At 37.5% G+C, this 20,184-nt stretch overlaps 1 protein-coding gene across 4 annotated transcripts in view; it reads right to left on the reverse strand.

The window, feature by feature from the left end:
* Positions 1 to 13,881: 13,881 nt before the first annotated feature.
* Positions 13,882 to 20,184, reverse strand: part of CUNH10orf90 (chromosome unknown C10orf90 homolog) — a 244,980-nt gene continuing 238,677 nt past the window's right edge. For all 4 annotated transcript variants that reach the window (XM_088131946.1, XM_088131947.1, XM_088131948.1 and 1 more), the window contains one exon: positions 13,882 to 19,876. In XM_088131946.1, coding sequence (XP_087988072.1) covers positions 19,838 to 19,876 — 39 coding nt within the window. In that variant the 3' untranslated portion in view covers positions 13,882 to 19,837. The remainder of the gene's footprint in view (positions 19,877 to 20,184) is intronic.

Raw genomic sequence — 20,184 nt, forward strand, 5'->3', positions numbered from 1 at the left:
GCAAATTATCTGCAAGCTCTAATAATGAAAGTCAAGAATTGTAATAAAAAAGAGAATATGATTAAATATAAAGAACACCAGACTAATGACAACCAATATAACAAACAGCCTTAGAACTGACAATGAAGACATTGAAGTAGTGGATAGCTTCTGCCTTTCAACAGCAAAAGAATCAGCAGTCAAGAAATACATTGCAGACAAGTAATTGGTAGAATGGTAGGATAGTAATGAAGGCCTAGGAAAAGATATTCAGATGCCATGATATCTACAGAGATCAGAACTGTGCTGGTAGTGGTTTTTATTGTGACACTCTATGCAAGGTGGATGGATTCAATTACAGTAGCGATGGGTACACTATTAGGAGACTTGAAGGGCATACACTGAGGAAAGATTATCCTGGAGAAGTGGTCACAAAAAGTCAATTCCAACTTAATGGTACATAATGAATCAACATCCCTTTGCATGTTTAATTCTAAAGACTTCCTTCCAATAGGTGTAGTTTTACATTATTGTTGGAAGGTGTGACGGAGGTCCGGGATTGTGGGAACTAACCTGTTTTTATGTGTGTTTCCTTGTCCAAATTAGTAGATGGAGAAGCTTCCTGACTCCACTTTGAAGTAATGGGAATGAGGTTTTTATCACCGGGGAGAAAGAAGACAGGCTTTAGATGTTAGTAAGCTATAAACTGTTGTAACCAGATAAGATCTTGTGGAGAAACCCCAGTTGTATGTTGATTTGTAACATTTGAAACCTTTGTTAATTAAAATCAAAGCAGTATCCTTAATTCTCGTCACCTGTGAAGAGGGGTGGAGGCCAGCCTGGAAAGAGTACTTAAGATAAGGCCTGGAGCTATAGAGGGACGATGGAGGGAGCTTTGGAAGAAGACATTGGCTTTGTATCTTTGTTGATCTGCGGAATCTACTTTCCTCAAGGAAGCTGCGGACCTCAAGCTTTAATCTCATTTGTGAGAGGGAGAAATGGCTCGCTTGGAAGGCTACTTCACGTGAGGCTGCTCAGGCGGAAAAGGACTTATCTATCTGCTTTTTACTTCTATGGGACTGTTTGCTTTCATTGAGCAAGTTTTAATTTGCAGCTTAATTTTTTTGTATTTAATCCTTTTTCGAGCAGTAAGTAAAAAAGCCTTGTTTGGAAAGTACTCATTTGTTTCTTGAGTTGTTTTGGCATTGCACACAACCAGCAACGGAAAGGACCCAAAGAGAGATGTACCAGCCCCAGGGGTGGTTGTCACAGAAGGTTATAATGATTCCAAAGCTCAGGAGCAAATGAAATCCTAATAGTTGCATCCATACTTTCCTCGACTTTGTACTCAATCAAACCTTTAATGGCATTAAAAAGACAATAAAAGATACAAAAAAACACACAGTTGCATATTGGAAGTTAATCAAAGGGGTAGCCATACTCATTGTGAAAATTGTTTGCATTTAATTTTGAGTACTTCATCCAAGAATTTAGAACATTTCTGGTAATTGCGGGCACGGCATCTCTCAATAAATTTTGGCAGGATGATACAGTGTTTTGGGGATATTTGCCCTGCAAGGGTTTTAAAAGCAGTTCGTAACAAAGAGTCTCAACTAAGTGATAGTCAAAAATTATTTGGTGAATTGTATCGGGAGTGCTACAAGAACAGAGCCTCTCGTGATTGGGGATGTGTTTGTACCTTCCAAAAAGTACCTCGGAAGGAAAAGAATTTGCTCTGGCCAAAAAGAAGGCCTTACACTGAGATGGAACCTCAAGATCATACAAATAATGCGCCATCTTACCCAAGTAAGTTTCTGTACCTAACATGGCAGGTGAACAAACACAGGGTTGAGAAGGTCTAAGTTTGTGGTATTCTAAACATCTCTGTTTAATAATTCTAAATACATAGGTTTCATCTGATAAATATAAATCATCAATCACAATCACAATCTGCTTGAGTTTAGACATAATGTGCCGAGACCAGGGCGAATTATATTTATCCATATTAAGTTGTAATAGCAGACTTCGAGGAGCAGCTCTAAATAAAATCCTAAGCCAATATTTGATTGTTATTAACCAGGCTTTGATTTCTATCAGGTGTTGGCCAGTTTCTAAGCAAATTGTGAGATAAGGGACACAATTGGGCACCGCCAAAAGTTGCCTCAAGAAAGTTGCTTGAATGCTCTCAATGTTGAGATTAAAAGCTCCCAGCCAAATGGGCATACCATATAAGATTTGGGAAAGAGGTTTGGCATTAAATATTCTAATCGCTGCAGGTACGTATTGATTTCCTCTTGTAAAGTAAAATTGTTTAATCTGAGCAGCCGAACAATTGGCCAAGTGGATTGTCTTATTACAATGAGTGACCCAAAAAAGATTGCAACTAAATGCAATGCCAAGATATTTAAAACTTTTAACTTGTTCAATTTCTATATTACACATAAACCATCTCTGTGGGCACCATCATTTAGCAAAGGTTATTACCTTTGATTTGGAATAGTTGATAGTAAGTGAATTGCATTGACAATAGTTATAAAATGCATCCAAATATCTGCAAACCCACTCTCGTATAAGAGAGAATTGTAGTATTGTCAGCATAAAGTAGTAATGAGGTGGAAAGACCACCAAGCTTGGGAGGATGACCATTAATGGAGCTAAGGGAGTGTGCTAGATTGTTCAAAAAGAGATTAAAGAGATAAGGGGCAAGGACACAGCTCTGTTTAAACCCCTTTCTGGGTGGGCATCCTCTCCATTAGGTGGCCCTTAGGTGAATATTTTACTTGGCAGGGGGTAGCCATGTGGAGTTTCTTTAATAAAAACAGGAGTCTCAGGTCAATTTCTTGATTCATCAATTTGGTATAATAGATCTCTTGGAATTAGGTCAAATGTTCTTTTGAGATCGATAAATGCTACAAAGAGCTTCTTCCTTCCTAGGTTCAAATATTTTTCTATAAGGAAATTCATTATGAGGCAATGGTCGATAGCAGAATTTCCTTTGCAGAAGCCTATCTGTTCAGACTCCTTCATGGATCACTGCCTTGTTGTGGCGAAGGGGCTTGCGTAACTCAGTGAAGCCATGAGCTATACCGTGCAGGGCCACCCAAGACGGACAGGTCATGACAGAGAGTTCTGACAAAATGTGGTCCACTGGAGAAGGAAATGGCAACCCACTCCAGTATCCTTGCCAAGAAAACCCCATGGACAATGTCAAAAGGCTAAAAGATATGATGCCGGAAGATGAGCCCCTCAGGTCGGAAGGTGTCCAGTATGCTACTGGGGAAGAGCGGAGGGCAATTCCAAGTAGCTCCAGAAAGAGTGAAGCGGCTGGGCCAAAGCCGAAAGGACGTTCAGCTGTGGATGTATCTGGAAGCGAAAAGAAGGTCTGATGCTGTAAAGAACAATATTATATAGGTACCTGGAATGTAAGATCTATGAACCAAGGCAAGCTGGATGTGGTCAAACATGAGATGACAAGATTGAACGTCGACATCTTGGGAATCAGCGAATTGAAATGGACGGGAATGGGTGAATTTAATTCAGGTGACCATTATATCTACTATTGTGGCCAAGAAACCCTTAGAAGAAATGGAGTTGCACTCATAATCAATAAGAGAGTGGGAAAGGCAGTAATGGGGTACAACCTCCAAAACGACAGAATGATCTCAGTGCATATCCAAGGCAAACCATTCAACATCACAGTAATCCAAGTCTATGCCCCAACCACTGATGCCGAAGAAGCTGAAGTTGACCGGTTCTATGAAGACCTACAACACCTTCTAGAACTAGCACCAAAAAAAGATGTCCTTTTCATCATAGGGGATTGGAATGCTAAAGTAGGAAGTCAAGGAGTAATCGGAATAACAGGCAAGTTTGGCCTTGGAGTACAAAATGAAGCAGGGCAAAGGCTAATAGAGTTCTGTCAAGAGAACAAGCTAGTCATGGCAAACACTCTTTTCCAACAACACAAGAGACGACTCTACACATGGACATCACCAGATGGTCAATACCGAAACCAGATTGATTACATACTTTGCAGCCAAAGATGGAGAAGCTCTATACAGACAGCAAAAACAAGACCAGGAACTGACTGTGGCTCAGATCACGAGCTTCTTACTGCAAAATTTAGGCTTAAATTGAAGAATGTGGGGAAAACCACTAGACCACTCAGGTATGACTTAGATCATATTCCTTGTGAGTACACAGTGAAGGTGATGAATAGATTTAGAGGATTAGATCTGGTAGACAGAGTGCCTGAAGAACTATGGACGGAGGTCTGTAACATTGTACAGGAGGCAGCAACTAAAACCATCCCAAAGAAAAAGAAATGCAAGAAAGCAAAATGGCTGTCAGATGAGGCTTTACAAATAGCTGTGGAAAGAAGGAATGTGAAAAGCAAGGGTGAAAGGGAAAGATATAAGCAATTGAATGCAGATTTCCAGAGAATAGCAAGGAGAGATAAGAAGGCCTTCTTAAATGAACAATGCAAAGAAATTGAGGAAAACAATAGAATGGGGAAGACTAGAGATCTCTACAAGAAAATTGGAGATATGAAAGGAACGTTTAGTGCAAAGATGGGCATGATAAAGGACAAAAAAGGCAGGGACCTAACAGAAGCAGAAGAGATTAAGAAGAGGTGGCAAGAATACACAGAAGAACTATACAAGAAAGATCTTAATGTCCCTGATGTCCATGCTGGTGTGGTCAGTGACCTTGAGCCAGACATCCTAGAGAGTGAAGTCAAGTGGGCCTTAGGAAGCATTGCTAACAACAAAGCTAGTGGAGATGACAGTATTCCAGCTGAGTTATTTAAAATACTAAGATGATGCTGTTAAAGTGCTGCACTCAATATGCCAGCAAGTTTGGAAAATGCAACAGTGGCCACAGGATTGGAAAAGGTCAGTTTACGTTCCAATTCCAAAGAAGGGCAATGCCAAAGAATGCTCAAACTATTGCACAATTGCACTCATTTCACATGCTAGCAAGGTTGTGCTCAAAATCCTACAAGCTAGGCTTCAGCAGTACGTGAACCGAGAACTACCAGATGTACAAGCTGGGTTTCGAAGAGGCAGAGGAACTAGAGATCAAATTGCCAACATTCGCTGGATCATGGAGAAAGCACGAGAGTTCCAGAAAAACATCTACTTCTGCTTCATTGACTATGCAAAAGCCTTTGATTGTGTGGATCACAACAAACCGTGGCAAATTCTTAAAGAGATGGGGGTACCAGACCATCTTACCTGTCTCCTGAGAAATCTGTATGCGGGCCAAGAAGCAACAGTTAGAACTGGTCACGGAACAACCGATTGGTTCAAAATAGGGAAAGGAGTACGACAAGGCTGTATACTGTCACCCTGCTTATTTAACCTATATGCAGAGTACATCATGAGAAATGCCAGGCCGGAAGAATCACAAGCTGGAATTAAGATTGCAGGGAGAATCATCAATAACCTCAGATATGCAGACGATACCACCCTAATGGCAGAAAGTGAAGAAGAACTAAAGAGCCTCTTGATGAGGGTGAAAGAGGAGAGTGCGAAAGCTGGCTTGAAACTCAACATTAAAAAAACTAAGATCATGGCATCTGGACCCATCAATTCCTGGCAAATAGAAGGGGTAGAAATGGAAGCAGTAACAGACTTCATTTATTTGGGCTCCAAGATCACTGCAGACAGAGACTGCAGCCATGAAATTAAAAGACGCTTGCTCCTTGGGAGGAAAGCTATGGCAAACGTAGACAGCATATTAAAAAGCAGAGACATCACCTTGCCGACAAAGATCCGCATAGTCAAAGCTATGGTTTTTCCGGTAGTAATGTATGGCTGTGAGAGCTGAACCATAAAGAAGGCTGAGCGCTGAAGAATTGATGCCTTTGAACTGTGGTGCTGGAGAAGGCTCTTAAGAATCCCCTGGACTGCTAGGAGTCTTAAAGGAAATCAACCCTGATTGTTCATTGGAAGGACTGATAATGAAGCTCAAGCTCAGATACTTTGGTCACCTAATGCGAAGAGAGGACTCTTTGGAAAAGACCCTGATGCTGGGAAAGATTGAAGGCAAAAGGAGAAGAGGACGGCAGAGGATGAGATGGTTAGATAGCATCACTGAAGCAATGAGCATGAAACTGAACAAACTCAGGGAGGCAGTGAAGGACAGGAAGGCCTGGCGCAATATGGTTCATGGGGTCACGAAGAGTCGGACACGACTTAACGACTGAACAACAACAACAAAGCAGCTAGTCCCATTTACCCTGAAAGTATAATTTCTTTTTCTTTAGAATATAAAGAATAGATATATTTCTCTAGATATAAGCTCTTAAAAACTTTTCTTATATTTTAAAAATTCATTATAATTACTTGCCCTGCTGCTTTATGCAGATGACGCAGTTGTCCTCTCTAGGATACCGATTGGTCTAAGAAGAGCCCTGAGAACTCTGGTCCAATACCGTGCAAACAATCTTCTAGATATAAACTATCAGAAAACAAAGATTATGGCCTTTTCCAAAAGACCAAAACAACACTTCTGGACTATTAACGGTCATAGAACAAGTGAATAGTTTTAAATGTTTAGGAATAATCGTGCATGCCTCTGGATCAAGGAGAGCTCATTGTGAATATGCAGCTGATTTAGGTCTTCACTCCGCCAATGCCATCTTAAAATTTTTTCAAAGTAAAGGGGGGTATTTTGTCCTAGCAGCTCTCAAACTTTGCCAGGCAAAGGCGCTAGCCGAACTTCTCTATGGGTCTGTTGTCGGCTCTCCAGCTTCAAGTGTGACATACTTGGAAAGAGTCCAAGCTAAATTCATTAGGGCGGTCCTGCAAATGCCCAGATGTGTCTCCAATCCACAATTACGCTTGGAAACAGGCACGATAAAGGTCGAGTCGAAAGTGCGTCTAGCTTTGCTGAATTTTTGGCTAAAAATAAAGTACTACCCGCAGGGCCTAGCTCCACTTTTCCTTCAAGATTAATTTCAATCCTTATGGAAAAAGGACATCGAGCTCAACCTCTCTAAGTTAGGCTATTCTACAGCTGGGATTCTAGCAATGGAATATGAGCAGGCAAGAATGGCCATAAAGCAAAGGACAGAGGATGTAGAACGACAAGCAGATTTAGGGAAGATTCCATCCTTTTTATCTCCTCCATGTAGCAAGTTTACTGCCACTGCTGCCAGATATCTAGCACAGCTTGAGCTCCCCAGTCACCAGAAAGCATTCTCCTTAGCTCATTGCCATGCGGTGCTGAACGGCAAATACAAAAAAATTCCATTAGCTGCAAGACTTTGTCCTTGTGATGCCAAGGAAGTAGAAGACATGGGCCATGTTCTCCACTGTATCTTCTACCAAGTCCCATGGAGTAAATTGCTCGCTCCCTTGATCAGCAAGCAGCCTGGCTGTCAAGAATCAGATTACCTTCAAATGCTTCTTATGGATGATTGGCTTTACGTTATAGCGGAGGTAGCCAGGTTCTGCGCGGCAGCAATAAAGATCCATCAACATCGGATAGGAAGTTAGCTGAAAGAATCTGCAGTAATGGATTATAGTCAACTAGTATTTTAGTTTGCATTAACAGGTACCTTTAGAATGTGTTTCAAAAGTGTGACAAATTTTACTAGAACTTGTAATATTTTATTTTTGTTATCTGATAACTATTAGCTTAAACAAGGTCCATAGGTAGATTTTTATTTGTGTTGGTCAAAGACCATATTAAACTTTACTATTAGATCTGCTAGTCCTTAATAGGGCAAGCTCCTGCTATATAGACATATTTTATATAAGTCCAGACATTATTATACTCCATATAATTTTAGATATTATGATTACATTTTAGATATCATCAAACTTTTGTAATTTTAGATGTTATTATATCTTAGGTAAATTGTAGATACTATTTTACTTAGACACGGACTGTTTTGTCTGAATTCTACCTATGATTTTGTGCCAGGTCTTATATATGTATCCTAAATATGTATTAAATGTTATCTAAAGATTTCTTAGTTTTATAAGTGAATATAGGTCACTTATGAACAAACTTCTTGTACTGGTCTAAGACTGTAATAAACTCTGAACTTGAACTTGAACATTATATTTACTAGGATCCCCAGATTGGCATACTTCTTTGAACTTGGATCTCAATCTCTTTTTCCCACAATAGCACTCTTGGTCAAACCTAGTAGAGGGTTTTAGGACTGCTGATTCTGCAGGTTTGGCTTTAGAGCTACAATTACTAATTAAACGAGAGTAAGTAGTGAGAGCTTCTTCGAATTTGAATTGCTTGGCTCTGATCGCAACCTAATAATTGGTTCCGACCCAAGTAAGGTATGAAATTCCCTTTCTAGGGCTGTAGACCAGCTAATTCTTTTAAAATATTCTCTGAGTCACAACTGTCAGAAAGCGATACTCATTCATAATTCGACAGGTTGCAATTTAGAACTGTAACTAAAGGTAGATGGTCACTTTCAGTACGAATTTCAATATCAAAGAAGGCGATATCTAACAGTAAGCTAGGCGAACAAATGACATAATCAATCACACTTTGACCCTGAACAGATCTGAAAGTGAACCCCTTTGAGGCTGGGAAAAGACATAAGCCATTTACAATTATAAGATTATGCATAATACAAAAGTCTAAAATCTTATTCCCTGTGATATTAAACACCACATCACTAGATGAACAGGGTAAGTACAAGATTGGTGGTAGGAGTTCTTCACCATCAAAGCCAGATTTTATAAGCCGATTGCAGATGTTATCTCCAATACTGGTATTGAAGTTGCCAGCCATAATAAACTGATCAGCAGGAAATTTTTTAGTTAAAAGCAATATAGAGAGCTTATCCCAATTAGCAAAGTGTTCACTGCTTTCTACAAAATGAGGTAGGTAAACATTGGCTATGGCTAGATTAGTGGAAGGTAATACCAACCTAAGCACTTGTGCTATTGGAGGGCATGGGTCTAGGGATGTAGTCTTAAGGCCAAGATTAGCTTTTACTAAAATTGCCAGACCAGCTCTAGAGCGGCCCTTGCAATGTAGCTTATAGGCTGGAAGGAAAAAAATGCTAAAACCATTAAGATGTAAAGGGTCTGCTGACCATGTTTCCTGTAATAAAATACAATCAAAAGAAGTTAAAAAGTTAAGAAGATCCGGATCATACATTTTGTTTTTCCACCCACTATATTCCAAGAGAGTAGGCGAAAGGGGCAAGATGTGATGGAATGGAATTATGAAGGCCGAGCTCAGGGAGACAAACATTTTCTTAGCTCGCCAGAACCGCGTGGGAGGAACAAGAGGATGAGACTGGCACCTCCCTGAGGAATTCACACTGTTGTGGCTGGAGGACTTTGGGAACTGGGGTTTTAGTCTGGGAAGATTCTTGCTAGAGGTTGTAGCTAATAAACATAGCTGGACTGAATTGGCATTGTCTCTTGGAGTTCCTTGGGCTAGGCCTGACATCAGAGGGGGAATGAGATGCTAGTCAATCCAACTCAGTTATCTGGTCCAAAGAATTGGAAAAGTCATTGAATATACAACCATTTGGTGGTATGAACTTTGGTGTAGAATGGTCAGCTTCCTTGTTTGTAGTGTTTAAATCAATCAATAGATCCTGAGGTTTGGGGATGGCCTGACAGTCCTCTGAGGCTTTGGGTGCAATTGAAGTAGACTTCTTGTAAGACCTTGGTGAAGAAAAGTTCACGGTTTCTTTGTTGTTCACTAAGGGACAGGAAGTTACTTTTTCTCTTACGCTTTGAAGTCTATTTTTTGTGCTCTCTAATCTCTCTATGATCATCTGTTGCTCCATGGAGGATAAGGTTCCAAAAGAATGAAAGAGATCTTCTTCTAGGAAATTATGGGTTGTAAAGTTCAAAACCTGGGCCTGCTGTTCGCCAATAGGTTCTAATGGCTGTTGGGATTCTTTTACAGACCTGTCTGTCGAGACCAGCTGTGGATGCTTTAATTCCCGCGGCTTGTTAAACGTTCCTTATTTGGTATTTTGGTTGCTGACGACTTTGGAAATAATGCTTTAATTGTTGTATTAACAAAAATGCGTGCTGGAAAAACCCCTTTTGATCATAAGGGCTTTTTGTGCTTACAAATTGCACAAATTTGTAAATCTGCTAAATCTGGCAGATTTAAATACTAACATACCAATCAGGTGGAATCTGATGTGAAGAAGATCACGGAGATGAGATTTAGCCTGGAATTTATATTTCCAGCTTGGTATTTTCTCTCTATAGCGACAAACTGTTAAACATACCTTGTTTGGTTGAAAGACCAAGCACTGAGTGTTGTCTTTAGAGCCTAATAAATACTGTGGCTCACTGCTGTTTCTCCAGGAGGCTTCCCTCTCCTGTCCGTAGGCTGGATCTTGCAGTGGCTTCTGCGTTCTTTGGTTAGATGTCAAAGAGGGCATCTGATGCTCCTGATATATTTGGTCTATTTTTGCATGAAATTTCTTCATTTCAACGATGAGGCAAGAGAAGTGAGATTCAATTTCTTTCATGTTCTCAAATATACAGTTCACAGTTTGTGCAATCAGGTCAAAATGAGACTGCTCCATGGATAACACATCTAACACTTCCTTTTTCTCTGTCTCTGTCTTTTTCTCTTTTCCCACTGACTCTAGCGCTCCACAAGGTGGAAATGTGTACTGCCCCTTTAACTGCCCCGCCCCAGGTCTGACTTCAGCATCTGTTTGCTTCCCCAGTGCAAACCTGGATGCAACTCCGTCCTCCAATTCCACAAACTCATAACTGCCTCCCAAAGGAGAAAAACGATTTACTGTACTGAGGGCAGGCTCCCACTGACGAGCTTTGCTTTTAACATTTGAAGTAAAAAAATCTCCTATTTTAGATTGCTTACAAGCTGACAGTGATATTGGCTCCTCTGAATTCCTTGAACACTTGCCAGGAGCCATTCATTAGTTCTCTCAGCTTGTTTTAAATAGGAGGATACGTGTAAAATAAGATGAACTGGTATTTAAAAAAATAAATCAAAAGAAAATGATAACAGATAGTCGTTTGTAAGAGCTCTTTACAGCAGTTGCTGCCTTGTCACCCAACTTTGTACTCATATGATGCGGGTCTTCTGTTGCCCTCTATTTTCTGTTCCTAAGTACCAGACTCTAAAATACTGTAACTGTTTCAGACAAATCATAATCTGTTGTACTATATACAAGAAATAAAATGTTAGAAAGCTTTTACCTTTCTCAGCCTACCTTTTTCTAGAAAAGAAATTGTTTTATCATTTGAAACTTGTTATTGTTTAGCATTTTGGACATATTTGTGCATTTATTCTCAAACAGCTTTTTGAGATCTTGAATTACCTTAATTTATATCCTTTTGTAAGGTCTGTGTTTCCTGTGCTGTTTCTTATCAAAAATAATGCCCATTACTGTGTGTTTGCGTCTTGCAATTCTAGCTGCTTTTCTAAAGGTGTGAATGTTAGGAAAATAAATCAGCATTAGGAGAATTAAAACACCGAAAACCTCTATCTGTGCTTCGTAATTGAGAAGAAAATATGAAAACATCACCATACAGCTGACACTATTTAAATATTTGCTGTAAGATATATAATAGGCCATATTTTTCATAAGAAAATCTGAGATTTTTTTTAAAAAATTAATGATGTAGCAGTTGGGACTGGAATCTTCAACTTCAATAAAGTATAAACAATATGTCTATGGACTGCTTCAGATTCAGTTCAAAAACATTATTTTAGAGAAAGACATTAAAGCAGCTGTGTTGTTTTTCAGTATTGCTCAGTATAGCTTAATTTAGAGTTTAATGCACACAGATATAGATGCTTTAATGAGTGCTTACCACTATTGCATCTATGTTCCCTTGTCCTCTAAAGTTCTTTTTTGGAATTAATCTAAAACAATGCACAATTCCAATTAAAAAAATGTAAAAACTGCAAAGGAAAGTCAGCATACATGAGTTTTGTTAAGATGTTGGGTTTAGATATGGTAGAGCTATGATATCAGCTTTGCAAGGTAGTCCAGACAGGAAGCATGCCAAGATGAACTAATTCTAGTTTGTTGTAAGGTTACGTTAGCAGAATCTTGCAAGTGTGAGATTTCTCCCGTCGCCTTTACAGCCCAAGAAACTAGGGAGGGTCCCTTCTGAGACGTTTGCCATGCCCACATTCCTTCTGCGGGCTCAGCTACCTCTTATCCAACCGTTCCCCTGACTCTGGCTCTTCCCCTGTCTCCCAAGGTCATTCCCACATATCATTACATATGGTCATTTTCCTGAGCAGTTTTATGGCTTTTAACAGTCTAGCTCAGTTGTCAGCACTCTCCCAGAAGCAATCTGTTGAGATGGCTGCAAAAAGTTGTTGCGATCAGTCATCTCTTCTTTAGTCACCCTTTCCTTCTTGATGTTCTTTTTCTCTCCTGCTTTCTCTAACACCTTATTTTCTGCATTTCTCTCCCATGGAACCGTTTTAGAAAAGGAATTTGTTTCTGTTGCCAGAGATCAGAATGGTTCACATACAAACGTTTTTGAAATTAAGCTGAGGACCATATAGTTTCCTCACCCTAATTTAACCCATCCTACTAGATTCCTTGCTTGTTGAAAATAAAACATTAGGAGATTGTTGCAGGACTATAAATGCATTTGGGGTATCTTACAAATTGCCTTATATAAAATTTTAAAATAGAATGATTTGTATATAAAAATCAGCTACATTTTCCCAATATTCTATACAGATAACTGATACAACATTATTGTACCAATAGCACAGTTTGGGGCTATTCCTTAACACTGTGCTGCCTTTGATACGTCAGGAGGCTTAGGTGACCAAGTGAATATAAGTATGAATACAAGTATGGCATCAGCAATCTTTTCTTGCAAAAGTTATCTTTGGTTTGATTACATTGTATCTAGACTACTACAACCTGCTCTATCTAAAACTAGTTGTGAGAAGTATCAAAAAGCCTCAGTTAGTGCCAGGTGGGCATCTAAACACAAAAACGGTAGGGTAAACCTTAAGCATAGTTTAATAATATGAGAATTCCCCCAGATATACAGAATATCCCAGCCACACCAATGTACCTGACATGCCAATTTTGCCTCACTGCCTCATCCACTGCAGCACTCAGCCCACTGAAAAATGGATTTCCAGAAGTCAAAAGATTGCCCATTTATGAATTATTGCACACTTCAGTAGTGGATTGTACTGTATCATTCTAATGCAAAAAATCTGCACTAATTGCTAATTGTTTTCCAGTTCTAAATTCGGAACTTGAACTTTAAAACCCTAAATGGTTTAGAACATGGCTTTTAGAGTGACCATCATGAACTTGTCTGGTAATTAAGATCAGCAGGAGAGACCCTGCTAAAAACAACATTCATTCTAAGGACCCATTTTTTAGGTAAGCCTAAAAGGGCCATCATCTGTCTTATTTCAGAACTGTGGAATGGACTGGTTTCAGCAACAGTAGGCAACCTGGTATCCTCCAGAAATTTGGACACAATTCCCACAACCCTTTGCCACTGGCCAGCTACTTAGAACTGATGCGAGCTGAAGTCCGAAAAAGTAAAAAGTACCAGGTTGTCTATCCAAGACTGTTAGAATTGTGAGACAAATAAAATTCCCACTTTTCTCTGCTATTACAAATAATGTGAAGGCCGCCGTTTTTTAAAATAACCTTTAAAACAAGTTTTAACAACATTACATTTTAAGCCTATAATTATTTGACTCTTGTTCATTTTTGTATGTGTCTTTGGCCATTTGAAAAGCAATACAAAAACATTCTAAATAAATAAATGAACTGTAACTTGCTTTATATTTTGTTTTTGTATATACTATAAAGAAACAAAAATGATTTGTGTAGATATTACTAATTATTTGATATTACTTAAATGAAAATACAAGATATTAAGAAATAATTTTAAATAATTGGTTTATTTCTCAAAATCAGTTTTAGAAATTGTAATGTGAATTGACCTTTTTCTGATATGGTAAATGGAAACCAGCTAAAGAGTATTAATAGTATCATAGATAACACCAGTATTGATTCAGTATTTTAAAGGACAGCAGTTACAAATTTCAATTAAAATGCAGCTCTAAAAGGCAGAAAATCAAATGTGAAATATATCTAGAGAACTGTTTCAGCCAACCTGACTTATATTTATGAATCAATGTAAAGTTTTGTTCCTAAGAGACGCATCTCTCTCTTTCTGTGTCTCTCAGAAATTGACAAGGTTAGAGTTCCTTAGATACTTTACTATTCTTTATCAGAGATTCTACACTATAGCCATGAAATAATTCTGCTGTTTATTATACTTAGCAAAATATCAGATTCAATAATGAATATATAGCTGCTGTAAAACATAAAAATAACCATATTACCAAAAAATTCTAATAAAGTTATCTTAATAATAGTTATAAATTCATTTCAAAGTATTAATCAGTCATCATTACTGGCTTCTATTAAGGAAATTGAACCATTTTTCTCAGTTATTGATAACACTTCCGGACTTAACTTCGGACCAGTTCTCTGTGTAATTGCTTACACTGTCATTTGTATGAACTTGCACATTTTTTCTATATGCCAGTTTTGCATCTGGTAGACAGATGATACTCTTTGCTATCCAACTTCATAAGTCACTGAAGATGGTTATTGAACCATTTTTCCTCCTACAGTTTTGGTAAAATGCCAAACCCAGTTAGGAAAGGAGAAATACTTCAATTTGTTATCCATGCTTAAAAAAATATTCTAGAAATAAGATCTGCTAGATGGTATTAATCTTCCAAAAACATAGTTATTTCAAAAGAGAATTTCCAAACACTAGATGCTTTTTTTTAATAAGTAATCTGATAGGAGGGGGACATGATAATTAATCTCAAAATTATATTAAGTGTAATTTAAAGGGCTGCATTATGATTCACTTCAAAGCCTGAATTGATTAAGAAATATAGGGCAGATGTTTACTTTCAGGAAGCAAATGGGCAGTTCAAACTTGCCCCAATAAAAAAAAGTGGATGAAAGCTCTTCTTTCCAAATCTTATTCAAATGCACTGAAGATGGCTGTGCTGCAGTAGCTGCACCAGAGTAAATTTAAATCAAAATCTTTGGTACCTCTTGCCTAAAATGCCTTAATGAAAAGGGGGATTTAATAATCAACAGGCCACCATAGTTTCAATATGATTTTTGAGATCATCTGCTGTCAGTGTCCCCCTGTAACAGCTTTTTGATGGATGATGAGATCAAGAGAGCACAAACCTACTTTTCTGTTTTGTATAGGTTGTGGGTGTTATATAATATTTCAATGTCCTCAACTGTATTAGCAGGCAATTGTCCCCAATTCTAGCCAGCTACTTAGGATTGCCATGGAAACAAGGAAAACAAAACAAGTTATAAAACATTAATTTACCAGAATGTTACCTATCATTCTTCATACACCCTTCCCCCTTCTCCTACAAGTATGGTCCCAATTATTCCTATTTACTTCTCTTACTTCCTGGGCAGAAGGTCACATTTCTAGACTAACCCACTAGTCGCCAATTATTTTAATTTTTCTATGAAAGCTTAGGGAGTCCAGCTGGGGCCTAGAATCATGGCAAAAAAGATGATGCAGGAGACTAATACTTTTCTTTACATCTTATTTTAGAAAATTGAAAACATGTTCTTCAAAATGTACTCAGGTGCAGCTAGAAACCAGTGTGTACCAAGGGACCCATTTTAAATGGGAAATATAATGGAAGAGAGACCAAGTCAATAGTATTAGCAATAGAATGTCGTGTGTGGAAGCAACAAAGGAAGTTAGAGGGAAAAAAAATAGATATCTAATTTACCAATTTATGGACAGCAGTCTCCTTAAGCCTCACTTCCACTTACCACTAAGTGTAATATAAATAGTTTATATGCTACTGTAAAGTTAATTATTTGCACCAATCCAGTTATAACAAATAGAAAAAAGTTGTAGCCCCCATCTGTTGATTTCCAAGACAGTTAATGTAAAATTCAGATTCTGAATTACAAATCTATTTGCTTCTAATCAAGGGGCTCCAAATAATTCTAGGGAAATCTTGGCTGTTATTCATCTCATTAAATCAAAAGCTAAACAAAATCTTGTAATAAGAACATACAATATTTTTAAATTTCATTGGGGGTGATATGTATAAACATTTGTATAAACAAGTAGTTCTATAAATAGATTATTTATAAAGGAAATACTATAAAAATATAATACAATATTGTAATAGATGCAATTATAAACCAGTTGCTCATCTCACACTGAATGAGAATGCAGTTACATTTTACTTTCTTTGTTGAACTTGGAAAAATGTTATTAATACCTCAGTATAGTAGCAAGGTTACAGAATTTAAAATTTTGGAATAATATCATGTGAACAGATATTCTGAAGCTGCAACTGAAACAATATTTAATTACTTACTGCTTAAGTCTTTGTTTTCCTGAAATTATGATTATTTCCAAAAAAACTAAAAAAATGCAGAAGTACTTCATAAAGGGCCAGATTTATCCCCAAAGATTGTCTTTCTATTCCACCCACTTCAGTATGAAGCAATAGAGAGCCAGTTTGGTTTAGTGATTAAGGCACCAGGCTAGAAAGCAGGAGACTGTGAGTTCTAGTCCCACCTAAGGCATGAAAGCCAGCTGGGTGACTTTCTCTCAGCCCAACTCACCTCACAGGGTTGTTGTTGTGGGGAAAATAGGAGGAGAAAGGTGTATTAAGTATGTTCGCCACCTTGAGTTATTTATAAAAATAATAAAGGTGGGATAAAAAATCTAAAAAAAAAATAGAATAAGAGTTGGGGCCATAATAAAAAATACACTTAAAAAATAGACACATTAGCTCTTTTTACTTCTTTATAGCCTATATTCATATCCTACAATTGTTTCCAGCCAATGATTCCTCTCAGGCATCCTGTTTACTTTTTGCTAACAACTGTATTTGAAGTTTCTTATGAGAATTGCTATATAATTTCATCTTCAGTCTTGGAAAATTAGTGTGTATGTGTCTATGGATCTAAAAGAAAAGAGATTAATAAATTTGAAATCTCAAAAAGCACATTTGAACAAATTCAAAGTTATCTTCCAAATGCTGTGCCATTTCTGATGTCAGTAGAATGAATATAGCATGATTCTCTAGAATGGTTCAGGTCAGTGGTCAGGTTGTGGCAGCAGGAAATCTTCTATGGAGAGGAAAGAGAATATGGCAACAGTCCATTAAACAAAATTACTAGATTTTTTAAAAAGATCAAACACAAGTTCTTAACATATACATTAGTCGCCCTATTGATCCCTATGGTGGCAATTTCTTTAGCTCAACTGAAGTCCTTGGGTTCAGCTTTCTGATGAGGTTGAACCCAGCGTTCCTTCATCAACTCTTGCAATCTATTAATTTTTAAACCAGACAATTTTACTCATGTTTCTACTCCAGTGTCTACAAAATGTTTCTATGAACCTTATTTGCACATAAATCTGCTCTGTACATGCCATCTATGTCTTCTTCCAATACCTGGTTTATATGGTATTACAAACACAGTGCCATCAATGCAGAGTCTATCCCACCAGTCTTCTGGGTGAACCAGTTCTGATTGCATTACATATTTAACTGGGTCAGAAGGGGAGGGGGATATAGCACGTTGAGCAAACAGTTACAATCCACTGAGGTGGGGAGAAGGAGTTATTTTGTTTCAATCCCAAACAATTCCAGTTTTGCTTGAGATTAAACTATTTAACCTATTTGTTTGAATTATTTAAACTGTTTGAAACTAAACCACAATCAGCTGTGTCAGGAATGAGGTCTATAAAAAGTTGATTCTTCCATTAATTTGCCCCTCCTCCAACGGTAGACTTACTTACTTAAACAAACATAGTGCCAATTGGTCATATTCTTTGAGGCTGCTTTTTCCTTTGATCGATATGTTAGAAATCAACTGGAGAGTGGGGATAAGTTGTTCATCCATGCCCTGTGCAATCTTTCAAAGGCCTTCCTTCCTTCCTTCCTTCCTTCCTTCCTTCCTTCCTTCCTTCCTTCCTTCCTTCCTTCCTTCCTTCCTTCCTTCCTTCCTTCCTTGTAGCAGGCAAGGCAGGTATGGTGCATATGCCTAAATCTGGACTTTGAGAGGTTTAGATCTGAAAAACCTATCATCATCATCATCATCATCATCATCATCATCATCATCATCATCATCTTGTATGCTGCCAAATTCTCAAACATAACATGATAAATATATCTAGAATGCTGTTCACTGAAACATAGAAACATCCTTATTTTGTGCAACTCCCTGCCTGTAGAAGTCAAGCCCAGACTGGTAGAGCAGACATTTATTTTCATTCATTCATTCATTCATTCATTCATTCATTCATTCATTCATTCATTCCAGACACATTCAGCAAGTGATGATTGTCACATTGCTTTTAATTTTAACTACTTTATTTCTCTCCTCCTGAGCATCTAGGACACAGTAGAATATAGTAAAGCAAATAAAAAAACACATAAAAGGCAACCTGTCCCCACCCCACCCCCTTCTGATCTCATTATTATTCTGATCTCATGAGAATGTGGATCTGGAATCTCACTATTCAGACAGTATTGATTACATCATTCCAACAGTATCGATATACATCATTCCATACCCAGGGTGTCTGGTACCAGCCCTCTGGGAACTCCTAAGATCAGGTTGCCCTAAAGTCTGGCTAATCTTCTGAGGATTTAGGATCTAAGAGGTTGTGATTTGGATTGGTCCCAATCTATATGGGGTGTTCTGTGCTATACAGGATGATTGAAGGGTCTGAGTGACATAGTCATAGAGGCAACGTGGACAGTTTTCTGTTTCCTGAAATGCCTGCCAAGTCAGATCTTTTACTGAGATGATATGGCAAGGCTCATCAGTGTTGTAATTACTGAACAACAAAGGCTCAGTTATGGTTTCTGGGCAATCAATATAGCTACTACGAAGGGAAGTAGAATATATTGTCGTATATGGAAGCAGTGTACGTTACATAGAAACAAGGGAGAGAAAATTCCTATGTGTGCAATTTTCTCACTGAGTCTAGGGAAAGCTGATTATACTGTTAGAAACATGAATTTTATTATGCTTTTTAATAATAGCTTTGAGATTAATAAAACTAGTAGAACTTGGTCTGTTTTATTTATTTGAATAGTTTAGCTCGCTTTATTTCTGAATATACAAATAATAGTTTTAAACATTTGTGGAGCATACATTAGATGTTTAGAATTGTGTAATCTTTCATGCTGACTGATCAAAATCACCAATGTTTTTTAATGCACCACTTCTAATAAACATAACAAATGAAGACAGGCAAAATTACATGGCTTAATAAATAACATGCTTGAAAATAATAATTAGTTAGATATTAAATATTGTTTTTTAACTGGTAAATCATTCACTATATGAAACAGAAATACAATACTTCATAGATTAAAATACTTGCCTGTTATATAAGCCATTAATTTAAATTTGCAGTTAAAATGAATAGTCATACTATAGCTTGTTTCTAACCATAACAACTATCTTCATTTCCCCTTTTATTTAAAAGAGCCAAGTTTATACCTGATGCAATCTATAAGTGGAATATATCCCTGCATTCGTAAATTAAAAGTTGTCTTTGTGGTTTAAAAGGGCAGAAAATAAATAAATAATGTGTTTATTTTAACAACTGCCTAAAACCATTTTAAAGCTGTCCCACTGGACTCTAATCCAGTGACTTGCCAGAATCAGATTTTAAAAAAAAAGCTAACTATTTCCTTTGTCTATAAACAAATAAAGTTGCTGTGTGATTAAAGGTCATTCTAGGTTTATATGGCTTTTTAATTTTCAAAGGCATTGAAGTTCCAAGAAGAATGATGTGATGTGCCCAGGAATCTTTGTTCATTCTGTATTTCTTTGAAGAAGTTGGTCCAATAATTGCTAAAGGAAAACAAACATAAAGGCAACTTTTAAGCTGTGATATGAAACATTTTAAGGACAAAAGATGAAGATAAAAGACAAGATAGTTTCTGGTATAATATATGCAATTACAAGTACAAACTATATGGAGGATACATAGTGAGCCCACAAACTTAAAACAATAATCTACTATAATAAAATAATGTTGTATGATATAATTACAGTATAATGGATAATATCTATAACAATAGAAACCATGTATTCTTCTTAGAAACTTTTTTCTTCACTCCATGTGAGAAGAATTTGCTTTCTTTATAAATACCCAGGTT

The sequence above is a fragment of the Python bivittatus genome, unplaced genomic scaffold (assembly GCF_059951505.1).
Source record: "Python bivittatus isolate LINGU-HERP-01145 unplaced genomic scaffold, Pbiv_v1 ctg000980_np1212, whole genome shotgun sequence".
Classification (NCBI taxonomy): Eukaryota; Metazoa; Chordata; class Lepidosauria; order Squamata; family Pythonidae; genus Python; species Python bivittatus.